The 19743-nt window shown below is 33.1% G+C and overlaps 1 protein-coding gene and 1 pseudogene across 1 annotated transcript; both read left to right on the forward strand.

Annotated features, from left to right (window-relative positions):
- Nucleotides 1–19743, forward strand: part of LOC149413733 (paired box protein Pax-6-like) — a 149315-nt pseudogene that overhangs the window by 55817 nt on the left and 73755 nt on the right.
- Nucleotides 5962–9052, forward strand: LOC149413735 (uncharacterized). Its single transcript, XM_089644394.1, has 5 exons — nucleotides 5962–6087; nucleotides 6198–6570; nucleotides 6674–6757; nucleotides 6846–7151; nucleotides 9002–9052. Exons 1-5 carry the CDS (start codon nucleotides 5972–5974, stop codon nucleotides 9050–9052), a joined length of 930 nt encoding a protein of 309 aa, XP_089500520.1. The 5' UTR covers nucleotides 5962–5971.

Here is a 19743-nt window from a genome sequence, read left to right on the forward strand (position 1 = left end):
ATTAATTTTGTTCACAACGTATAATAATAACCATACACGATGTTTTTAATTAATTATTTTCATCTCTCAGCAGAAATGCGTATTTTGTGAAATTGATACATGAAAACGGCAGTGAGAAACTTTTCTTGTAAATTGTTTGAATGATAATTTTTTTCAAACTTACTGAAAACAAAGTGACTGTTGCTTTCAAATAATCATATTAAATAACATTTTGATCACGATGTGATGATATATGTAATCGCACATCAAAAAAATCTGTCCTCAAATTATGTAATAAGTGTGACATGCAAAATTGCATTACAGATAAACTTTCAATTTTAATGTATTTGTTAAATGATATTTTGAAAGAATTTTAAACTTTGTTCAACATTTCTAAACGTTACCGGTTTCAGCCTATGACGTTCAACTTTAGACTGGTACATTTTTCCTTAAAATATTTTATTTACATTCCAAAACGTTGCATATATTGTACCAGTCTAAACATGACCATGATAGGCTGAAATCAGTAACGATCAGTAATGAAAAAAAAACTTTAAATTGTTATCAGAATAAAGCATTCTCCAGAATTTTGCAGATGATTTTACTAAATCGTAAAAAAAACGCAAAAAAAACCTTCTGAAAAGCTTTTCGCTCTTGAAAGAATGAATTTACATTTTCACCGGTTTTACTCTTTCCTTTTGTTACACTATTCTTGTGGACAGTAAATAAACTGGAGTTGGAGTCCACAAACAGAAGTAACGGGAAATTCAATGAACAAATAAATTGAAGTGGCTTTATTGCCGCGGTCACCCGCCGGTGCCACGGTACTGCATTTATTTCCGATTTGTTCCATCGTCATTCTCCCCAAGTGCGGATTTACGCTTGGTCAGGGAGCGCTCGTGGGCCGATAAATTCCTACATCAATTTAACAGTCGCTTACTTAGAAAATTAACTGCTTTTCCAATGGACTCTATATAACGTACGTGGGCCCGATGTTTGAATCTTCCACTTGTGTAAGAGGTCTTAATCAAAATTACGTAGGTAATAATTAGAATACTCGATAATATAAACATACAAATTTCAGTTGTCTGTGCGTTAGTACTGCGTGAATCTTGTTGAATGAACTCAAAAACGCCTTCAATTTAAGCATTGGTTTCTACATTTTAACTGATTGTATCAAGAATTGAGACAAGCGATAAAATGGGTATCACCTACCTTTCATCATTTGGATTAATTTGGGTTGTATGTTCGTTAGTAGTGCTTGAAATCTCGTTCAATGAACTGAAATTTGCTTTAAATTTAAGTGTAATTTTCAAAATCGTAACTGATTGTGTGAAGAATTCAGACGAGCGATAAAGTAGGTACCTACCAATAACATAATGTTTTAACAGAAAATTATTTTATTTTCAAAATTTAAAATGATTTTTCAAGAATTCAGACAAGCGATGAAATACCTGCCTACATGTGATTACATTTTTTATTACCTTTTTTATTATCTTATTCCTATATTTAAAACGTAGAGAGACTTTATGATTCAGCGCTTTTTAGCAAACATTATTATTAGTCTTACAATTATAATATTTTGTTATTTTTCCACCGGTCTGCGCTAGTAAATTAATATTTCAACAAAAATTATTTTAATTGTCTTTTTAAAGATTAGAATTATAATATCCCGTTATTTTTCACGGTCAGCTCAGACAGGTCAATTTTTCAAGTATAGTAACTAATATTTGTCGCCTATCGTTTTCACTTATACGTTAGCATATAAAACAAATTCTGTTATAGGTACAAGGTTTAATATTTCACAAAATGTCAACTTATATTAATTGGTACTAAGATATTAATGAATACAATGGTGCCAGAATATTTTTTTAAATGTTGGTTAACAATAATTGGAATCTACGGATTTTTATACCCACTTATTTTTTAAATAATTCTCAAAATTTTAACTGATTGAAAAACTTGTAGTACAGTTAAAAAGGGTCCGAAAATTCGTACATCGTGGAACTTGCAAACTAGGGGTAGTGAAATATATTGTTTACTGTGTTTTAATTCATTCTGAATCAAAAGAGATCACTCCCGAAGATGATAGCATTTTGGAGGATTGTGATTATCGCCAATTTAAATAAGTTGTTGACTGAATGATTCTGTGGTTCCGCAAGATCCAAGGTTGCGTGATTACTCTCAGTGTGTAATAATGCGAATTTGGTTATTTCCAATTTAGTTTATATTTTAACAAAACTCACGTTACAATAATTTTATGAACAAAACAGATCGCGTACGCTAGAGGAGATTTAGGGCTAAACCGACGGCTAGACCGCTGGAGACAGAATAAATTATTTGCCGAGCGAGGTATCGCGCGCAGGCTTACAGTGATACCAGTCTCACATGAATTTAGGTAAAAGTAATGTTGTCATTATTTTTGGGAGTTGTAAACTCCCTATAATTTACCCTAAAGCATCATTATTTGATAAGATAAGACAGGTTTTTACTAAAGACAGAAAATATCAAGGGTTCATTTCTATTGCCAAGAAGAATATATCAGCGAAGTTTTGTGAATGCAACACACAAATTTTGTCATTTATTTTGTGCATTTGTGCGGTGGAAAGGATTCGGGTATTCCTTAGCCAATATATCTGCTGAGGATGAATTTTGAAGATTAATTTAAATACCTATACTGATTGTAAAAATAGGCTAGTGCCATAATTTTAGATCACAATGAATGTAACATAATATAAACTTTCGTGATTATAAAATTGAAATTTATCCCGCAAACTATTGCCAAATATCAACAATATAACCATTTTGCTATGGAGTTGGTTAGAGTCGTACCAAATAATTCATGTCATCGATGTTTCTGACAAAAGCATATACAATCGTAAGTGATAATATATTCCTCCCTCGATCATTGTGAATACATGTATCATTTCTCTTCATCCCCTTGCCAAGAACACTGTCCGAATAATAAAATAAATGCTGTCCTGTCAAATATTATACGCTCTCATTTACGCACAAAGGAAGGCCGTCATAAATGTCGAGTGATGAAATGTAGAATGACACAAATGATATAATATATACCGCATCATGCGGGGTAGGTACCCAGTTAGTTCTGTTGAAGTAGGAAGACTCCGGCTATACTTTTGTGTAGGGTAGTTGGTATAGGGTAGTTGGGTGTTTGGGGTGCAGAGTCAAGGGTCAGAACGTGTGAGCATAATTTATTATTATTATTTGAAGTATCCGAAAAGGGACCACAAATTGTTAGAATCATTGAATACGTTTTAAATTGATTTTTCACCCTAGAATTTTTAGGTCAATGCAACTATTTTCAGTTTTCATTGTCTTTACAATAATTAACTGCAGACCTTTGAAATATATATTTAACTGTCAGAAATTAAGGCAAGTATTAATAATTTATATTATTCAATTAGAAACAACATTTTAAACTTAGGACGGGTTGTTTCGGAGAATTTGAACAATTCATCAAATTTAAAAATTCATTTTCAAGTTCTGTGAAATATTTTTTCAAGTTCTGTTTTTATTTCAGTTTTGTCAAGCAACTAGCCAATAATGATATAATAACAGAACTTGAATAGGACTTTCACAGAACCCGGAAATGAACGTTGAAATTTGATGAATTGTTCAAATTCTCGGAAACAACCCGTCCTTAGAGTTTTTAAACTCGGAGGAAACGGAGTATTAACTGAAAAATATCTCCTTCATATGGGTACGTACCTACTAACTTTGCATGTTTTGAGTTTCTAAATAAATCATCGTTTTTTTACCGGACAGTCACACAAGAGTTCCAACTACCTGGAGCCAGTGAAACTTTGACAATAGGTGGCGTGTATTAGTACCGCCGCCCCTGGAACCATTCATTGCATAACCAACACCTCTGCCATGGGTCGCCCCAAGTGATTCGCTAGGTTTGGTGACTTAGAAAGGCCAAATTTGGTGACTCAGGCGGGCCGGATTTGAAGAGACTGGTTGAGAGAGATCTTTGATCTCTCCAGTAAGACTCTTTCGACCCGTAGCTTTGCACCGAAGTGGGAGTGGTGATTTCAAATGTCTTTCACATCTCTTCCTATCCTTCATTTCCTTCTCCTACCTTACCCTCTTACCCTCTTCACAGCATCTTCAAAGATTACATAAACCCTAGGGGATATTATTTTCGTTGGGGCGTCTTGTGTGGAGCTTATGTTAAAAAAATCCCAAGAGTTTGCTGTGTGATAAAAAAAAGTTGATCTAGTCACAAAACTAACTAAGAGTTTTTTCAGTTCATAGCATCATTTCCATAGTGAGCTATGTATCTTTCGGTGACCGGATAAATCATCACAATGATAATTCATCACGTCTTTAAAAAGTTATATAAAATCATGGAAAGTGATGAAACAAAAACTTTATAGCTGGGTTAAGTAGGTTAGGTTAGGTTAGGTTAGGTTAGGTTAAAAAATAATAATTCATCGTTTCTAATGACTTTATATTACTTTTTAAAAGTGTGTTGAATTGTCACTGTGTTGAGTTATCATGGAACCGTATCTTTCTAATATCGATAAACTGAAAAAAATACCAATTTTTGTTACTACACTTTTCAAATCAAATCTCAGCCAAAATCATGAAATAAAATATGTATTTATTTTTAAAAAATGTTAAATGACCGTCGAAATCTCAATTTATTATCACTTCAACTTAAGCAAATGTTTCAAATTTAATTCAAACGATTTCACACAAGATATTCAAATAAATTATCAAATTATCAAATAATAAATAATGCCCGCTATAAATATATGCATTATGACCTAACGTGGCAGGAGCCTTTTCGAGTATTCATGCCACTTCATTCTCGGAGCGTAATGTATTCAAATAACCTCATTGACACCATAGAGGGATGATAAATGGAGGGGAGTCACCGTGTAAACGACCATACCACATCTGTCAGATGAAAACATTATTTAAATTCTAATGTGTTCATTTAAATGTTGGACCATTTCTTAATTATTGTTATAACAATACTTGCAACAGGGTACACACACATCGATATAAATCGCAACACATTCAAATGCAAATATATCATTATGGAAGATAATACTAATAAATCTAAACAAAACATGAAATAGAACAAGACACATTATACTTTCTTCCACTTTTCTACTTTTTATTCTCTTTTCCACTTTTTTATACTTTCTACCACTTTTTAATACTACTTTCATTTTCGTTATCTTCTTATATTTAATTTATTATTAAACACATTTTTCTACTTTATAAAAATGTCCAACACTTTTTCATACTTTCTCCAAAATTTTTATACTTCCTTCCACTTAATAATATACTTTCTTCCATTTTTATACTTTCTTCCACTTTTATACTTTTTATTCTTTTTTCCACTTTTTTATACTTTCTGCCACTTTTTAATACTACTTTCATTTTCGTTATCTTCTTATACTTAATTTATTACTAAACACATTTTTCTACTTTATAAAAATGTCTTACACTTTTTTATACTTTCTCCAAAATTTTTATACTTCCTTCCACTTAATAATACTTCCGTCCATTTTTATACTTTCTTCCACTTTTATACTTTTTATTCTTTTTTCCACTTTTTTATACTTTCTGCCACTTTTTAATACTACTTTCATTTTCACTTTTAAGATTTAAGTTCCAAAAAAATTATGTTATTGAAGTGAAACTTCTTTAGGCGCGTAATGGATTTTCGGGGACGGAGTAAAACCGAGTCAGGATCGACACGAAAATGCGGGTACCCCCACCACCGCTCACCGTTCACTGTCCCTCTCTCACCATATGCGCTTGTTGAGGTGGGGGAGCCGCTCACGAACGTTCTCTCTCTTCTCTTCTTTCCTCTCTCTCAGACACCAGCGAACTGCGCCACGCCAAGCATCAGCTGCTTGGTTAGTATACTGCGTCGTGAGTGTAATACGAGTGAAATACGTAATTGATTGTGGTTCATACGGTTTGGTACAGAATTTCAGTGTTAAAAATGAGTAGTGACGAGATAGAGGTGATGAACACATCAGTGGCACAAGAGGAAATATCCCCTGAGAATCACCAAAGAAGAGGAGAGTCTGATTCACACAGTGATGACATTAACATAAGGTAAATATAACCTATAAGAGTTGATAAATATTTCACAATATAGTAGTATTGTTGGAATAGGATTGTTTAATATATTGGCGAGATTATATTAACAGTGAAATATGATGTAGGAATGTCGTTACAATCAAAGCAATGGCCAACAGGCGGTACAGACAGCGGAAAAAAGAATTAAAGCCTCCCAAACCTCAAGCTAAAACGGCAGCAGAACGTTGTAAAGCATACAGAGACCGTCAAAAACTTCGGCAATCTGCGGTAGCTGAAGCTATAACACCTGCTCCAGTTCCATCAAAAAAACGGAAAATCGTTCCAAATTCTACGTGTACTGCGAATTTATTGAGTCCCAATGATGGTCCAGAATACGTCCTACATGCAGCACAAATACATAACCAACATTCCATGCCAAAACCCGACAATATTCACCAGAATTCAATAAGGCAGCAGCAAAATAAAAATTTGCAAAAAAAAACTAATGCCTCCGAAATTGTAAGTTGATATGCCATGATTACATTGTTCGAATAAATTTATTTATTAATTAACATTGAATTAAATTTGGAAATTTACATTCAATATGTATTAATTTTTCCAGGATTTTGATGAGATACAAGAGGCTCCTGTCCAAGAAGCCATAACTACACAACCGAATGATGATGATGCGAATAATGCCAATATTGTACGTATCAATTTCTGAAAAATTGCATTATAGATGAAAAAATTGATTTCGAATGAGTTTTCCAGTAAATTATATTTTCTGTTAACAGAATGTACACGATGACCATGAACTCCCGAATAGAGAATCACTGAGTGATGTTGATTCCGACATGGATATTGGAGAGCATTTCGATGGGCCACCGATAGAATTTGATAATGACTTTGTGCCTCCCTATAGTGGCTATGTGAATCACAAATTTGCACATAAACAATTTCAAAAAATGTTTGTGGAAAATCCTTTCGGCTATGCTTGTAGCGTTTGCGATCGGCTTTGGTTCGAAAAGGATTTAAAAAAGGCGACATCCGCTGATGAAACGATGCTTAAAAAAATACTAGAAGTTTCACTTCTGTCTTGCGTAGGCTTGACACACCAATTTTTTTTTGAATATATAACATTGGTAGAGCCAAAACGGTAATTATATGATTTTCCCTCTATAGAAAAAAATAGCAATGAATGCTCCGCAAATCATTAAAAACACATTTTGTTCTGTTATTTAACGTGTTAAAGATATTTATTTATTTATCCAAACGCCATAAAATGGCTTTTATAATACAGTAATAATCGAATTACAAGCGTAAAGTGGAAAACAGGATAGTAATAGCAATAAATTATAGAAAAAATAATGTGTACATAAACAATCTATTGCAAGTAATGCAGTTATTAATATAAGTGCAGTAAGACAATGCATAATTCAAAATAAATATATACCAGTGTAACAATAATTAAACTTATTTATACTAGGCTTGTATAAGACCTGTCAAAATTCGAAGTGTGAGGTGTCTATGATAATAGTCAGTAGTAAGTTTATTGTTACCCCAAAAAAATTAATTGTACTTGGAATAGCTGCGTATGAAAAAAACAGTATTTATTTAAATGCAACTTAACCATTTGTCTAGAAATTTTTTGTTTATTTTAATTGAGATTTAATTACTATCATTTTTTAATATTAGCGCGCTCCCTCTAACAACCGCATTTATTCTCATATCTCCCTTTCGAATCATATTCTTCATCTCAGAAATTAGGAATAGGTGGATGTACCTATACCTACGTAACATAACATATATGTGCATTAGAATATAGGCTAGTTTGTGTCCTATACAGTATGTGTATTGTCTTTAAAAAAAACTTGAATAATTTATGGAATTTTTATTTTCCATCGATTTTGAGAATAAAATGAATATCTTGTAATTTGGAATCCTCAATATCAAACATAATATATTGATCGCATTGAAAATATTCAGAACAAATTTATGAAACACCTATCGTATCGTTTTAGTGACCATCGATTTGTTCCTGTCACTCTATATAAACGCAGAAAAATCTCTGATGCATTATTCTTACAAAAAATCGTGAACTGCCTTGTTGATTCATCATATCTGTTAGAAAGGATTGCATTTCGTTGCCCCAAGCAAAACACCAGATCGAACGATTTATTTAGAATACCACATTGTAAATCCAAATACGCGCAAAACTCTGTAATAGTACGTATCTGTGAAACTCACAATGCCTCTAGAGATGTAGACATTTTCAACCATAACTTGATATCATATAAAATTCAGCTTAATAAATTAATAAATTAAAATACTTTTATTTTATTCGATTTTTTTGTTGTGAAAATTACATTATTATCACCCGTAGTGAATAGTATAGCTAAAAAAGTTGTATTTTTTCTTTTTGTTATTAATTTTATGTATTTTTTTATTACGCTTATTTTTTTTTGCCCTTTAATATGTTGCGTAGGTAAAAAATACTAAATCAACATTTAACTCAATGGAACTTAATTGGTCTAGAACATATGAATGTTTATTGTTATAGTTTTTTACTGTACGACTGTTTGCTTCCTAAATAAAAAGAAATAAATAAAAATCTCTTTAATATGAACACATGTTTTGATTCAACTATTAAGAACTTCGAACAGAATTGCATTATTCAGTCGACCTTTGAATTAAAAACAATCGTCCTTCGTCAACCGTTACTTCACGTATTGATGTGAAATAATCGATTAAGGGCAAGTCAGTGAGCACCTTCGTTGGCCCAACAATGCACTCCAATTTTTTTATATTGACGTAAATAAAACCCATGGTCCGATAGATTGTCATAATAAAACCGTTTGCAATTATTCTACAGTAATCCATTGTGGAAATGAAGTGAATTATTTCACGGATGGGTCATTTGGCTTTATGATTACTTTTGGTTTCTTTTCAGTTAAAGGCACACTGCGTGACTTCTGAGTCACCCCAGTCTCACAAACCCTAGAATAGAGAAACCTACCCTCATTATTTAAGCCACATTATGTATCAGAAATTATTTTATTTTATAAATAGCATCTATTAATTTTAAATAAAGATAATAAAAATACTTTTCTGATGTTTCTGGAGACTTCACCTCAAAGTGGAAAACAAAAGATAGGAAATATACATTTATACATACTTGTCCATTAAAAATTAAGTTTGATTGTAAATCATACGAAAAAAGTGTGTTTACATAGTTATAAATAGTGTTATGATAGTTATAAATAGTGTTTACATGGTATAAATAAAATGTGAAGAACAAAAATTGATAAAAGAATTACAGAATTTCCAAAATGTATGTGATTTTGTTTTAACGGGCATAAATTTTCAAATTTAAAAGCTATCCCGCATATCCCCTAGATAAAATCTGGTAGATATCTCTCCTAGGGTGACCGATAAAATGATAATTCATCACATCTTAAAAAAGTTATAATCTTATCTTAAAAAGGTATAAGTCATGGAAAGTGATAAAACCAAAACTTTATTAATTGGGTTAAGTAGGTTAGGTTATATTAGGTTAGGTTAGGTTTTTTTTTTCATGGTTTTTAATGACTTTATGTCACTTTTTAAAGGTGTGTTGAATAGACACTGTGTTGAGTTAGCATAGAACCCTCTCCTAGACGTCAAACACTCGTGGAGTATTTTTGGGAGATATATCTCTCCCAGCCTGACACAAACACATAAATGTCATGATATCTCATTTTTTCACGGTGAGATATGTGATTTTAACAGGTTTAGAAAGAGAGAACACTATGCTTTGTGTTTGCATTTAAAAATTTAAAACAGACGCTCGTTTTGTTCATCATTCAGCATTTGAACAATATTTGTCACGGTTTTGATAAATATATATTTTTTTATTAAATGAGCAAATAATCGTGTGACAAGAACTTTTAAATTACCTTTGTCTAATTAAATATGTTATTTAGTTTCGTTTATAGTGGTTTTTGTAATGTAATGAAAAGTCGCATTTTGTAAATTTATTTCTTAATTGCAGGAAGGGGTTAAGATAAATACATAAATTGCAAAAAAAAGATGCTCTAGGGGTTAAAATAATTGTTTCATTTTCTATTATTGGATCAAATATGTAATAAATAGTCCATTTTAAGCTTGACAAGTTCGTTCTATTTATTAGATTTCTTAGTGCGTGTTATAAAATCAATTCTTCCACAAGAAGAATTTTGATATTTAAACATATATTAAAGTCCGTCAAACAATTTCGATTCGACACAGTTAGATTTCAATTAACTTTAACACTATGATGAATTAGTATAACGAGGAGTTAAAATATTTTAAACTTTTGTTCACTTAATTTTTTAACTTAATCCTATGAATGATTCTATCAAGAGTTTCTTTGAGAAACTTTTTTTTCATACCTATGCAAAACAATTTAATTTTTTTCTTCATACTTTCTATCGCAAAATATCCAAATAATAAATGCATACATTTAATGATATGTATTTTATATTCATAGTTTGTTTGAAAAGATTCTTCCATGGCTGCAATCTGCTAAAACTCGCGGATTGCTGCTTCAATTCACTTTGATTTATACCTTACTTAACAACCAGAATATCCCCATTTAACTTCTTAATTTCTCCTGCCGTATTGTTGTTAAACAATATAAAAATGTCGATAAAGGAAGAATCGTTCACGGTTCGCTATCATTTCTTTTATTTAGTATTTATTGTATTTAAACAATGGAGGAACAGGGCTGTGAATAGTGGATATTGGGGCGCGAGACTCTGGAACTCCTGGAATGGGTGAAGAACCATTTTAAAGGATCAATGGCTTGAAAGAAACTCACCCTTATACCGGAGGGCTGCTAAAAGAACCTCATTACTTTCAGTTTTATGTTCTACTAACAATAACTCATAGTTCTTCATTTAAATCTTAGAGTTTAATATCTCTGTTCAATAAAGTATTGCATTGCTTTGTAGGCATTGACCAAAGAAACTATCAGATTCTTTTTTAGTTTAGTTTTAGTGTTTAGTTTTCAGAAAAGACGTTCAGGTCATATATGAAACGCCAAAATATCGCAATCGAGGAACTCTAACATCTTGAAATTTCCGTCTGTCAAGTTTTGAAACTCAAGGCTTTTTAAGGAGATTTCCGCGCAATATTATTGTAATCATTTTCTCTGTCGAAATTCTGCAACAGCGCTAATAATAAGTTTTATTTTGTAGGCTTCCCTTCTATGCTAGAGCGAAAAAATAAATAATGCATCTACATTATATAGTACAAAAATTACTTAGAAATAAATAAACCAACGTGATAAGCCCATAACTATTATACTTGATCTCTTTCCATATACCTGGTAAACCAACATCGAGGCAATATCAAGGGGCTCGAAAAGTTATATGGACACTGCACCGATGACTGAGAAAATATTTTATAAGTCAAACAAATATATTCAGTATAAATAAAAATAAATTAAGTCAAACATATGTATTAAGTATAAATAAAAGTGTACTAAGTCAAACATGTGTATTCAGTAAAAATAAAAATATATTGAGTCAAACATGTATCTATATTAAGTATAAATAAAAATATGTTAAGTCAAACATGTGTATTAAGTATAAATAAAAATATATTAAGTAAAACATGTGTATTAAGTAAAAATAAAAATATATTAAGTCAAACACGTGTATTAAGTATAAATAAAAATATATTAAGTCAAACACGTCAATCGTATGTGCCTAAGTAGATAAATTTAATATTTCGACTGTGGTGTGGGAAAACCCTTCAAGCCACAAAATGAAAACTTTACAAGAGACGTTAAACTAATTAAAATTCTTAAAGTTTATGTGAAAGTGGATATTTGTTTTACAAAATTTTGATATGCAATACGCTTTAGAACCTTGAGAAATTTTAGCATTAAGTAATTTCATCCATGGTTTTCTCTAAATAACCTTAAAAAAAATTACGAATAATTTTTTTATTATTAAGAATGCTTTAATCAGCAAAAATTACTTTACCATTTTGAACTTTTAAAACTATACTTAACTACTTTAAGGACGGGTTGTTTCGGAGAATTTGAACAATTCATCAAATTTCAACGTTCATTTTCCAGTTCTGTGAAAGATTTTTTCAAGTTCTGTTTTAATTTCAGTTTTGTCAAGCAACTAGCCTATAATGATATAATAACAGAACTTGAATAGGACTTTCACAGAACCCGGAAATGAACGTTGAAATTTGATGAATTGTTCAAATTCTCCGAAACAACCCGTCCTTAAACCATACTTTTACTGTACTTTATAAACTATACTTTTAAAACTATCTAACCAATGAAAAGTGACATTCCAAAAAATGTCATTTTAACAAAATACAGCCGAAAAATTAAATTATTATTGTCCCTGTTAATCCATAGAATTATAGATTAGAAGCAGACTGTCCGAAAAATTGGCCAAAGAAGGGGTTAGCGCAACATGGCATAATATCCCAAAAAATCACTTTAAAATTAGAAGCAGATTTTGCATTTGGTTGTTATATTTACATGATACTAAATGGGTACCCAATATTATGACCTCTACTATAAAGTAACTAGTTTAAAACTTATTAAGTATGTATATCTTTAAGGGTCTCTCTCTATCTCAGATTAAGCTCTTACATAACAGCGCTTAGGCCTGTTAAATAATAAAGCTTCTCTTCCAGCCGTGAGATGGTCCTTTATGTAGGGCCCCTTGTGAATGGGCCGGGGTGAAAAGGTCGGCGCGGGGGGTCAGGCCCTTTGTTGGAGGGGCCCCCGCTGAGGCCCTTTTTATCCGCGGCCCCTTTCTGGTACCACATTTTTTCGTGTCGCCTAAATTCAAAAATAACGCACTGTCGATATTTCACGAAACAGATGTCGTAAACCATTCTACTCAAACACATATTTTGTCTTTTAATGATAAAACAATGTTTATAAGACAAGGTTTTTATGCATAGCATTAAAGAAAACAAACAATTAGTTGCCTGAAATATCAATACAAATTTAAAATATAGAACGAATAGAAAAAAAAATGTATTTATATATTTCACCAATAAATGAAGATATTATATGTCTCGACGCCATATAGTGAGAAATTTAGCACTAACAAAGCCTTTCCTACAAAAATAAACTTGGATGTTTACAGGTGGAATGGTATACAGGGTGTCCGGGGGTAAAGTGCAGTAACTTCGTGGGGGGATTCTACATGATCGTAGGAGTAAAAAAGATAAATAACTTTTTCCGAAATTCCAATTTTTTCTTTTTCATACAAAAAGACATACCTGCTAAAAAGCCATAGTGTAGGTGCAAACTTACCCGATAAATTCGCAAGTGTGAACGTGGCAACGTTGCATATTGTGAGTGGCGCGTATCCATGGAAACCGCATGTGAATTGTAAACAATAACAACACAGAGTTCGCCGTATGTTTTGATATTTTACCAAATTCAAAAAGAGAACTGCACTAAAATCACGTTACACTTTTTATTATAAAAAATATTAATAACTCATTGAACACTTAACTAATTTCATCGCTTTTTACTAATTTAAAATATTTTCAAAATGTCCACCTTCTGCTTGTAGGCAAGTATGTAAACTTACAGTAATATTATTTATAATTCGTACATTGTGGCGTATTTCATCTGCGGCTTCGTGAATACGTAACCGGAGATCTTCGACGTTATTTACTTCTTTGGCGTATACTTTATCCTTCATCGCACCCCAAAAGAAAATATCTAACGGTGTCAAGTCTGGAGAACGCGCCGGCCATGGCGAAGTACTCCCTCGTCCAATCCAACGATCTGGGAATTGTTCGTCTAGGTAGCGACGAACGGCAAGTCCGAAATGTGGTGGAGCTCCATCCTGTTGAAACCACATTTCACGTCTTCAATTTAAATCAACTTCTTACAAAATAACGGGAAGGTCATTCTTCAAGAAATCCAGGTAATTTATTGAATTAAGCCTAGGTGGCAACACATGCGGTCCTATAATTTGATTGTTAATAATTCCAGCCCAAACGTTAACGGAAAATTGAACTTGATGGTGCAACTGCCTTACGGAGCGCGGGTTTTCTTCCGCCCATTCATGCAAGTTATGCAGGTTTATCACACCAGTTCTGTTAAACTGGGCCTCGTCCGTCCAAAGGATGTTCCCAATGAAGTTCGGGTTATTAAGTTGCTTACGAAGTAGCCACTGACAATATGCAATCCTTGATACGGGGTCACGTTCCAGAAGGCCTTGCACGCACCGATAATGGAACGGGTGCATTCCGTACGTCTTGAAGAGATCCCAGATAGAACTCTTAGGAACACCAGTCATTGCGGAAATTCTACGAAGCGACAATGTAGGATCATTTACAATTGTAGCCATGATGAAGTCTTCGTCTGCTATTGGTAAATTAATAGCATTGTTGTTTCGGGGTCTTCGGCCAATTCCTTGTTCGCGAATAAGTGCATGCGTTTGAACAAAAACACGAGCGTTGGGCACATTACGATTCGGAAAACGACGTGCATATTCCCGGCGCGCCGCTTCGGAATTTCCACCATGTAGTCCATAAAAATAATGAATATCTGCCCGTTCTTCGTTGGTAAAGCGAGGCATTGTCACAATAATTCAATATTAAAATTACGCACAAAAGAAACACATTTTTAACAGTTAGGTTACTCTTAAACTAAATAAAACTCGATGTTTAAGGAAAACACGCACCGAATAAAGATGTACTTTTTAGTAAGACTTAAACACTAGATAAAGACACTAAATTACCAAGTTTTTATTTAAATGAGACTTTTAACACTAGATAAATTAAATTTTCAAAGTTGTTTACTCCGCCCGTCAAATAATGTGACACATTAGGTGCAGGAAGGGGCGCGGGATGTAGATTTGGCAACGACGAAAAAAATAATGCCGTCTAGGCACGTCGGAGAAATTTTTCGTTATTAGCTTAAAAGTACATCTAAAAGTTGGAATTTCAGAAAAAGTTATTTATCTTTTTTACTCCTACGATCACGTAGAATCACCTCCCGGAGTTACTGCACTTTACCACCGGACACCCTGTATAATAAGCAGTAATTGTTGATTGAGGTACTAGTAAATATTGAATTATTTGGCGGTTTGGAAATAAGCCGACATAGCTCAGTGGTTTCAGAGCACCTGACCGGACATCAGAAGGCACGGGTTCAATTCCCGTTGGCGGCATTTATTTTTACTCGGGAGATATTTTCAATTTGTATTGATGTTTCAGACAACAAATTATTGCTTATAATTACATATTTTACTAACATCGTTTTGAAAGATTATTTATTTTATATTGCTTTGCCCAACACAATAGAGATACCTACTCGTCTATGTATTTACATAACTAACTAACCATCACGCCGTTTCCCCCAGAGATAAGCAGAAAGGACACACCCCAAATAACGCGGATTTGACACACACTCCTGGCCTCATTCATATTCATACAATCTTAGACATACCTACTCTTCTGTTATTCTGACTCTTGACATGGCCCGACACAAGTATCTGGCTTGTTTGAACGTGCCATGTCTTCCTCACATTCACATCCTATATTCTCTTTACACTCATTTCTTCGTTCATTCGCCCTGCATGCCCAAACCATCTTAGCTGATTACTGATCACGCTTACTTCAGCCTTATATTCTTTGGGAATCTCCTCATTTCTCACAGGATCTTGGTTTTACCACATATATGCCTCTGGGATCTCATTTCTACAGCATTCACTCTACTTTCATCCTTCCTCTACCAGTTCCAGGCCTAATTACAAACATCAGGATCAGGGTATGTAGCAGCACTCCATTGTGGACTGCTAGCTTCGCTTCTCTGGACAATTTTTGCCAGCGCCAACCGAGTGCAGTACTCCATTAACGGAGTTAATAAATAAATAATAATATTTGGATGATTTTCATAGCGCCGCTTTTGTGCAAAATCACCTCAAGGGCGCTGTTACCTGCATTTCCCATTCTTTTAATATCTCTATCAAGAAAAAATGTTCTCCACCACTTAAAAATGCTGAAATTTTGATTTCAGTAATGCTCCTATTGTATCCGCCTCTGAACGGAGAGCAAATATGGAAATGTTAAAATGAATATCCCTATTGTTGTGCGACTTCTTCCGTCTCTCCTCAACTCCTATTCTCCTGTTCTGGTACCGGTTCCTGAAGCTGTCTCTAAACTCTAAACACTTCCACACTTCTAGGCTTCCATACTTACACAGGCTGTACTTAGCTATCGGGTAGCTGACTTACAAACAATGGAAATCAAACATTTACAACGGTTCATCGATCGTGGAAACTGATTTACACTGTAAAATGATTTTAATACTTCACAAGTTAAATTGGAGACAAAGGATGTAATAGAAGCCTCCTCCTTTGTTGGCCTCCGTGGTCTAAGTATTATTAGCAAAGCAGATTTATTAAAAGATAAAGTGTTGGTAAATTTGTAATAATATCTAAACGCGTGTTCATCCACCTACATTTGTCTCAATAATATATTAAGACAAAATGGAAAATTGTTAGGAATTATCAGAATTATCGTGTTCGGATATCGTGAAAAAACATTGGTATTCTCGGACGGGTTGTGTCGGAGAATTTGAACAATTCATCAAATTTCAACGTTCATTTTCGGGTTCTGTGAAAGTCCTATTCAAGTTCTGTTATTATATCGTTATAGGCTAGTTGCTTGAAAAAACTGAAATAAAAACAGAACTTGAAAAAATCTTTCGCAGAACTTGAAAATGAACGTTGAAATTTGGTGAATTGTTCAAATTCTCCGAAACAACCCGTACTTAAAGTTTATAAGGATACCTACCAATTCATTAATTAATGGCCTACAATCCCGTTTTTAAGTGAGATTTTTTAATAAACTGTCAATATTTTTATCTGGAAGATTTTTCCGTGTAAGGCTCTCGACTAAAAATCTGGCGGTCGCAGATTAAAAACTGCGTGCGCCAGTTAATATTGTTTGATTGGTTTGTGTTATTTCACAAATAATTTATTGAAGATAATATGTAATATATTTGTGGCACGTTCCAGAGTAAAAATAATCACAATATCGATCGGGTGTAAGACCACAATCTGTTGCTTGAAATGGCTTTAGCCGTGTTTGGTGATCAGATCCAAATAGCCAGATATTTCCCTTCCCCGCTACCTTCAGCCTCACAATATACCGATTGAGGATGCCATATTCTTACCGCCTCCAGACGATTGGGGGCAGTTGGTACTCGTATGCGATAATCACAATAAAACATTAAAGAATATGTTATCATCGCAATCTGGTTGTCTATACTATGTAACTATAGTATTTTATACCTGTTCTTTAAGTACCATAATACAATATATATTAATTAGAGTGAACAACGCTTTATAAGCAACGAATTTTAAAATTTCCTCACTTTAAACCATATTTCACATCATGAAATTGTGTGCAATGTTTCATTATACTCCCAATGCCAATGTTTTTTTACATTTTCAAAAATGTTTCAATCTCACAAATATAAATCAATCCACATTTTTCATTTTTAATTAATGTTAATAATTATTGACTTTTTAAATCGTTTTTCAATTCTCTTTGACAGGAGTAGGTAATACAATCCAGACAGATCAAACATCATTCTATTTTCATAACCTTTCAATTAAAATTATATTCTTTTCGAGTGCAATGTGCTTTCAGATGATTAAATTCCAATAATAACAATTACGCTTGTTTATTAAAATTTTCCAATTAATTTCGCACGGACTCGCAACAAAAGAGTTGGAAAGAGGAGAGATAAAATAAATTTAAAAAAGCAAACAGCGATGGTGTGTTTCCTTAACGGGAACAAAACAATCAACTCGCTCAATTTAATGTCAAAGAGGTGATTTTTGTATATTTTAATTGGGTTCAAATAGTTGATAGCTTCACAGGGCATCTTTAAAATCTAAAATTTTGTATTTTTATATAATTTAAAAGCCTTAGATTTGATGGGAAGGCTGACAGAGATATTGAAAGAAGTGTAAATGTAGGTAACTCCATTAATGGAGGACTGAACGCAGTTGGCTCTAACAAAAAAATGTCCAAAGAAGCGAAGTTAGCAGTCCACAATGGAGTGCTGGTACCTAACCTGATGTATGGAAGTAAGGCATGGAACTGACAAAGAAAGGATGAAAGTAGATTGAATGCTGTTGAAATGAGATCCCTGAGGTGTATATGTGGTAAAACCATATATAATCGCGTGAGGAATGTGGAGATCCGCAAAGAGTGCAAGGCTGATGTAAGCGTAATGAGTAAGATCAAGAAAGTAAGGTAAGGTCAAGAGTGTAAGGAGAATATACGATGCAAATGTGAATGGTAGCAGAAGTCGGGGACGCCCGAGGAAGACATGGCACGATCAAGTGAATCATATACTAGAGTTGGGCCATGTTAAGAGTCAGAATAATAGAAGAGTATAATAGAAACAGCGTGATATTTAGTTAGTTGGTTAGTTATATTTAAGAAAACTTTTATAGCGTGGTTTTGCTAACTTAACTTTAACTAACTAACTTAACATCACGCATTTCTTTCTCCGCAGGGTAAGACAGAAAAGACGGACCGCCCAACAACTTGGTCTTGGCTCACAATTTTTGCCTCATTCACATTCATAATGTGTTTATTGTAAAATTATTTTATTATTCTGACTCTTGACATGGCCCTACTCAAGTATCTGATTCACATGATCGTGCAGTGTCTTCCTCGGGCGTCCCTGACTTCTGCTACCATTCGCATTTGCGTCATATTACACTCCTTTTTTAGGCTCATTCGCTATACATGCCCAAACGATCTATAGTCCTTCTGTGGCGCACATTGTACATGGAATATTAGAGGAGGAATGGAAATAAAATTAATGAATTGTATGATACAATGGTGAGCAAATGTTTGGACGTACTTTGTATAACTTTACTTTATTATTAGAATATCTTTTACAAGCTCTTAATGTGTAAGAGTGTGTAGTTTGATACTTTTTATGCTTGGAAAAATTGGCAACATTAGTAAATCAATTTGTAAAAAAATAAACAGTGAAAATATAACGTTGGTAACTATGCTCGATTCACAATACACTGGACTCCCTTTTACACGGTTTTGAAATCACACGGTGCTTTATTCCTTGACGTCGTACCGAATGTGCGTAAACGTACTCAATCTAATAAACTTTAAAATACCACCCAGAACGACGAGGCTTAACGACTTATTCCATATTAGACGGACGCTCACAAATGCTGGTGTTAGGGATCCAATCAGAAGAATGTGCGAATTGTATAATAAAAACCAAAACCTGAAGGATTTCGACAAATTTTTTGATACATATAGTACTTTTGGTAGGAAATTGAAGTCTGTTTTCTTGTACTGTGTACTTACTTCATTCACTATACTCTTTAAGTACTTTTTTATGGCTTATCTCTAAACTTGTATAAAAAATATTTGTACACTTTTATTTGACATTGAGCATTATCTTTACACAAAATATATTTTTTTATACTTTTTCCTTATTTACATGTAAAAAATATTTAGAATTGTTATCTACCAGTCAATCTGTGAGAAATAGTTAGGATGCAGGCGAATTCTCAAGTTATTGTTTTACAAAATTATCTTTTAATTACTGTCTGTATCTGTGTTTTCTCCTTAAATAAATAAATAAATAAACGAGTTCGTCAATTATCTAATTAAACT

The sequence above is a fragment of the Hesperophylax consimilis genome, chromosome 21 (genome assembly GCF_061612785.1).
Source record: "Hesperophylax consimilis isolate HC1 chromosome 21, BYU_Hcon_1.0, whole genome shotgun sequence".
Classification (NCBI taxonomy): domain Eukaryota; kingdom Metazoa; phylum Arthropoda; class Insecta; order Trichoptera; family Limnephilidae; genus Hesperophylax; species Hesperophylax consimilis.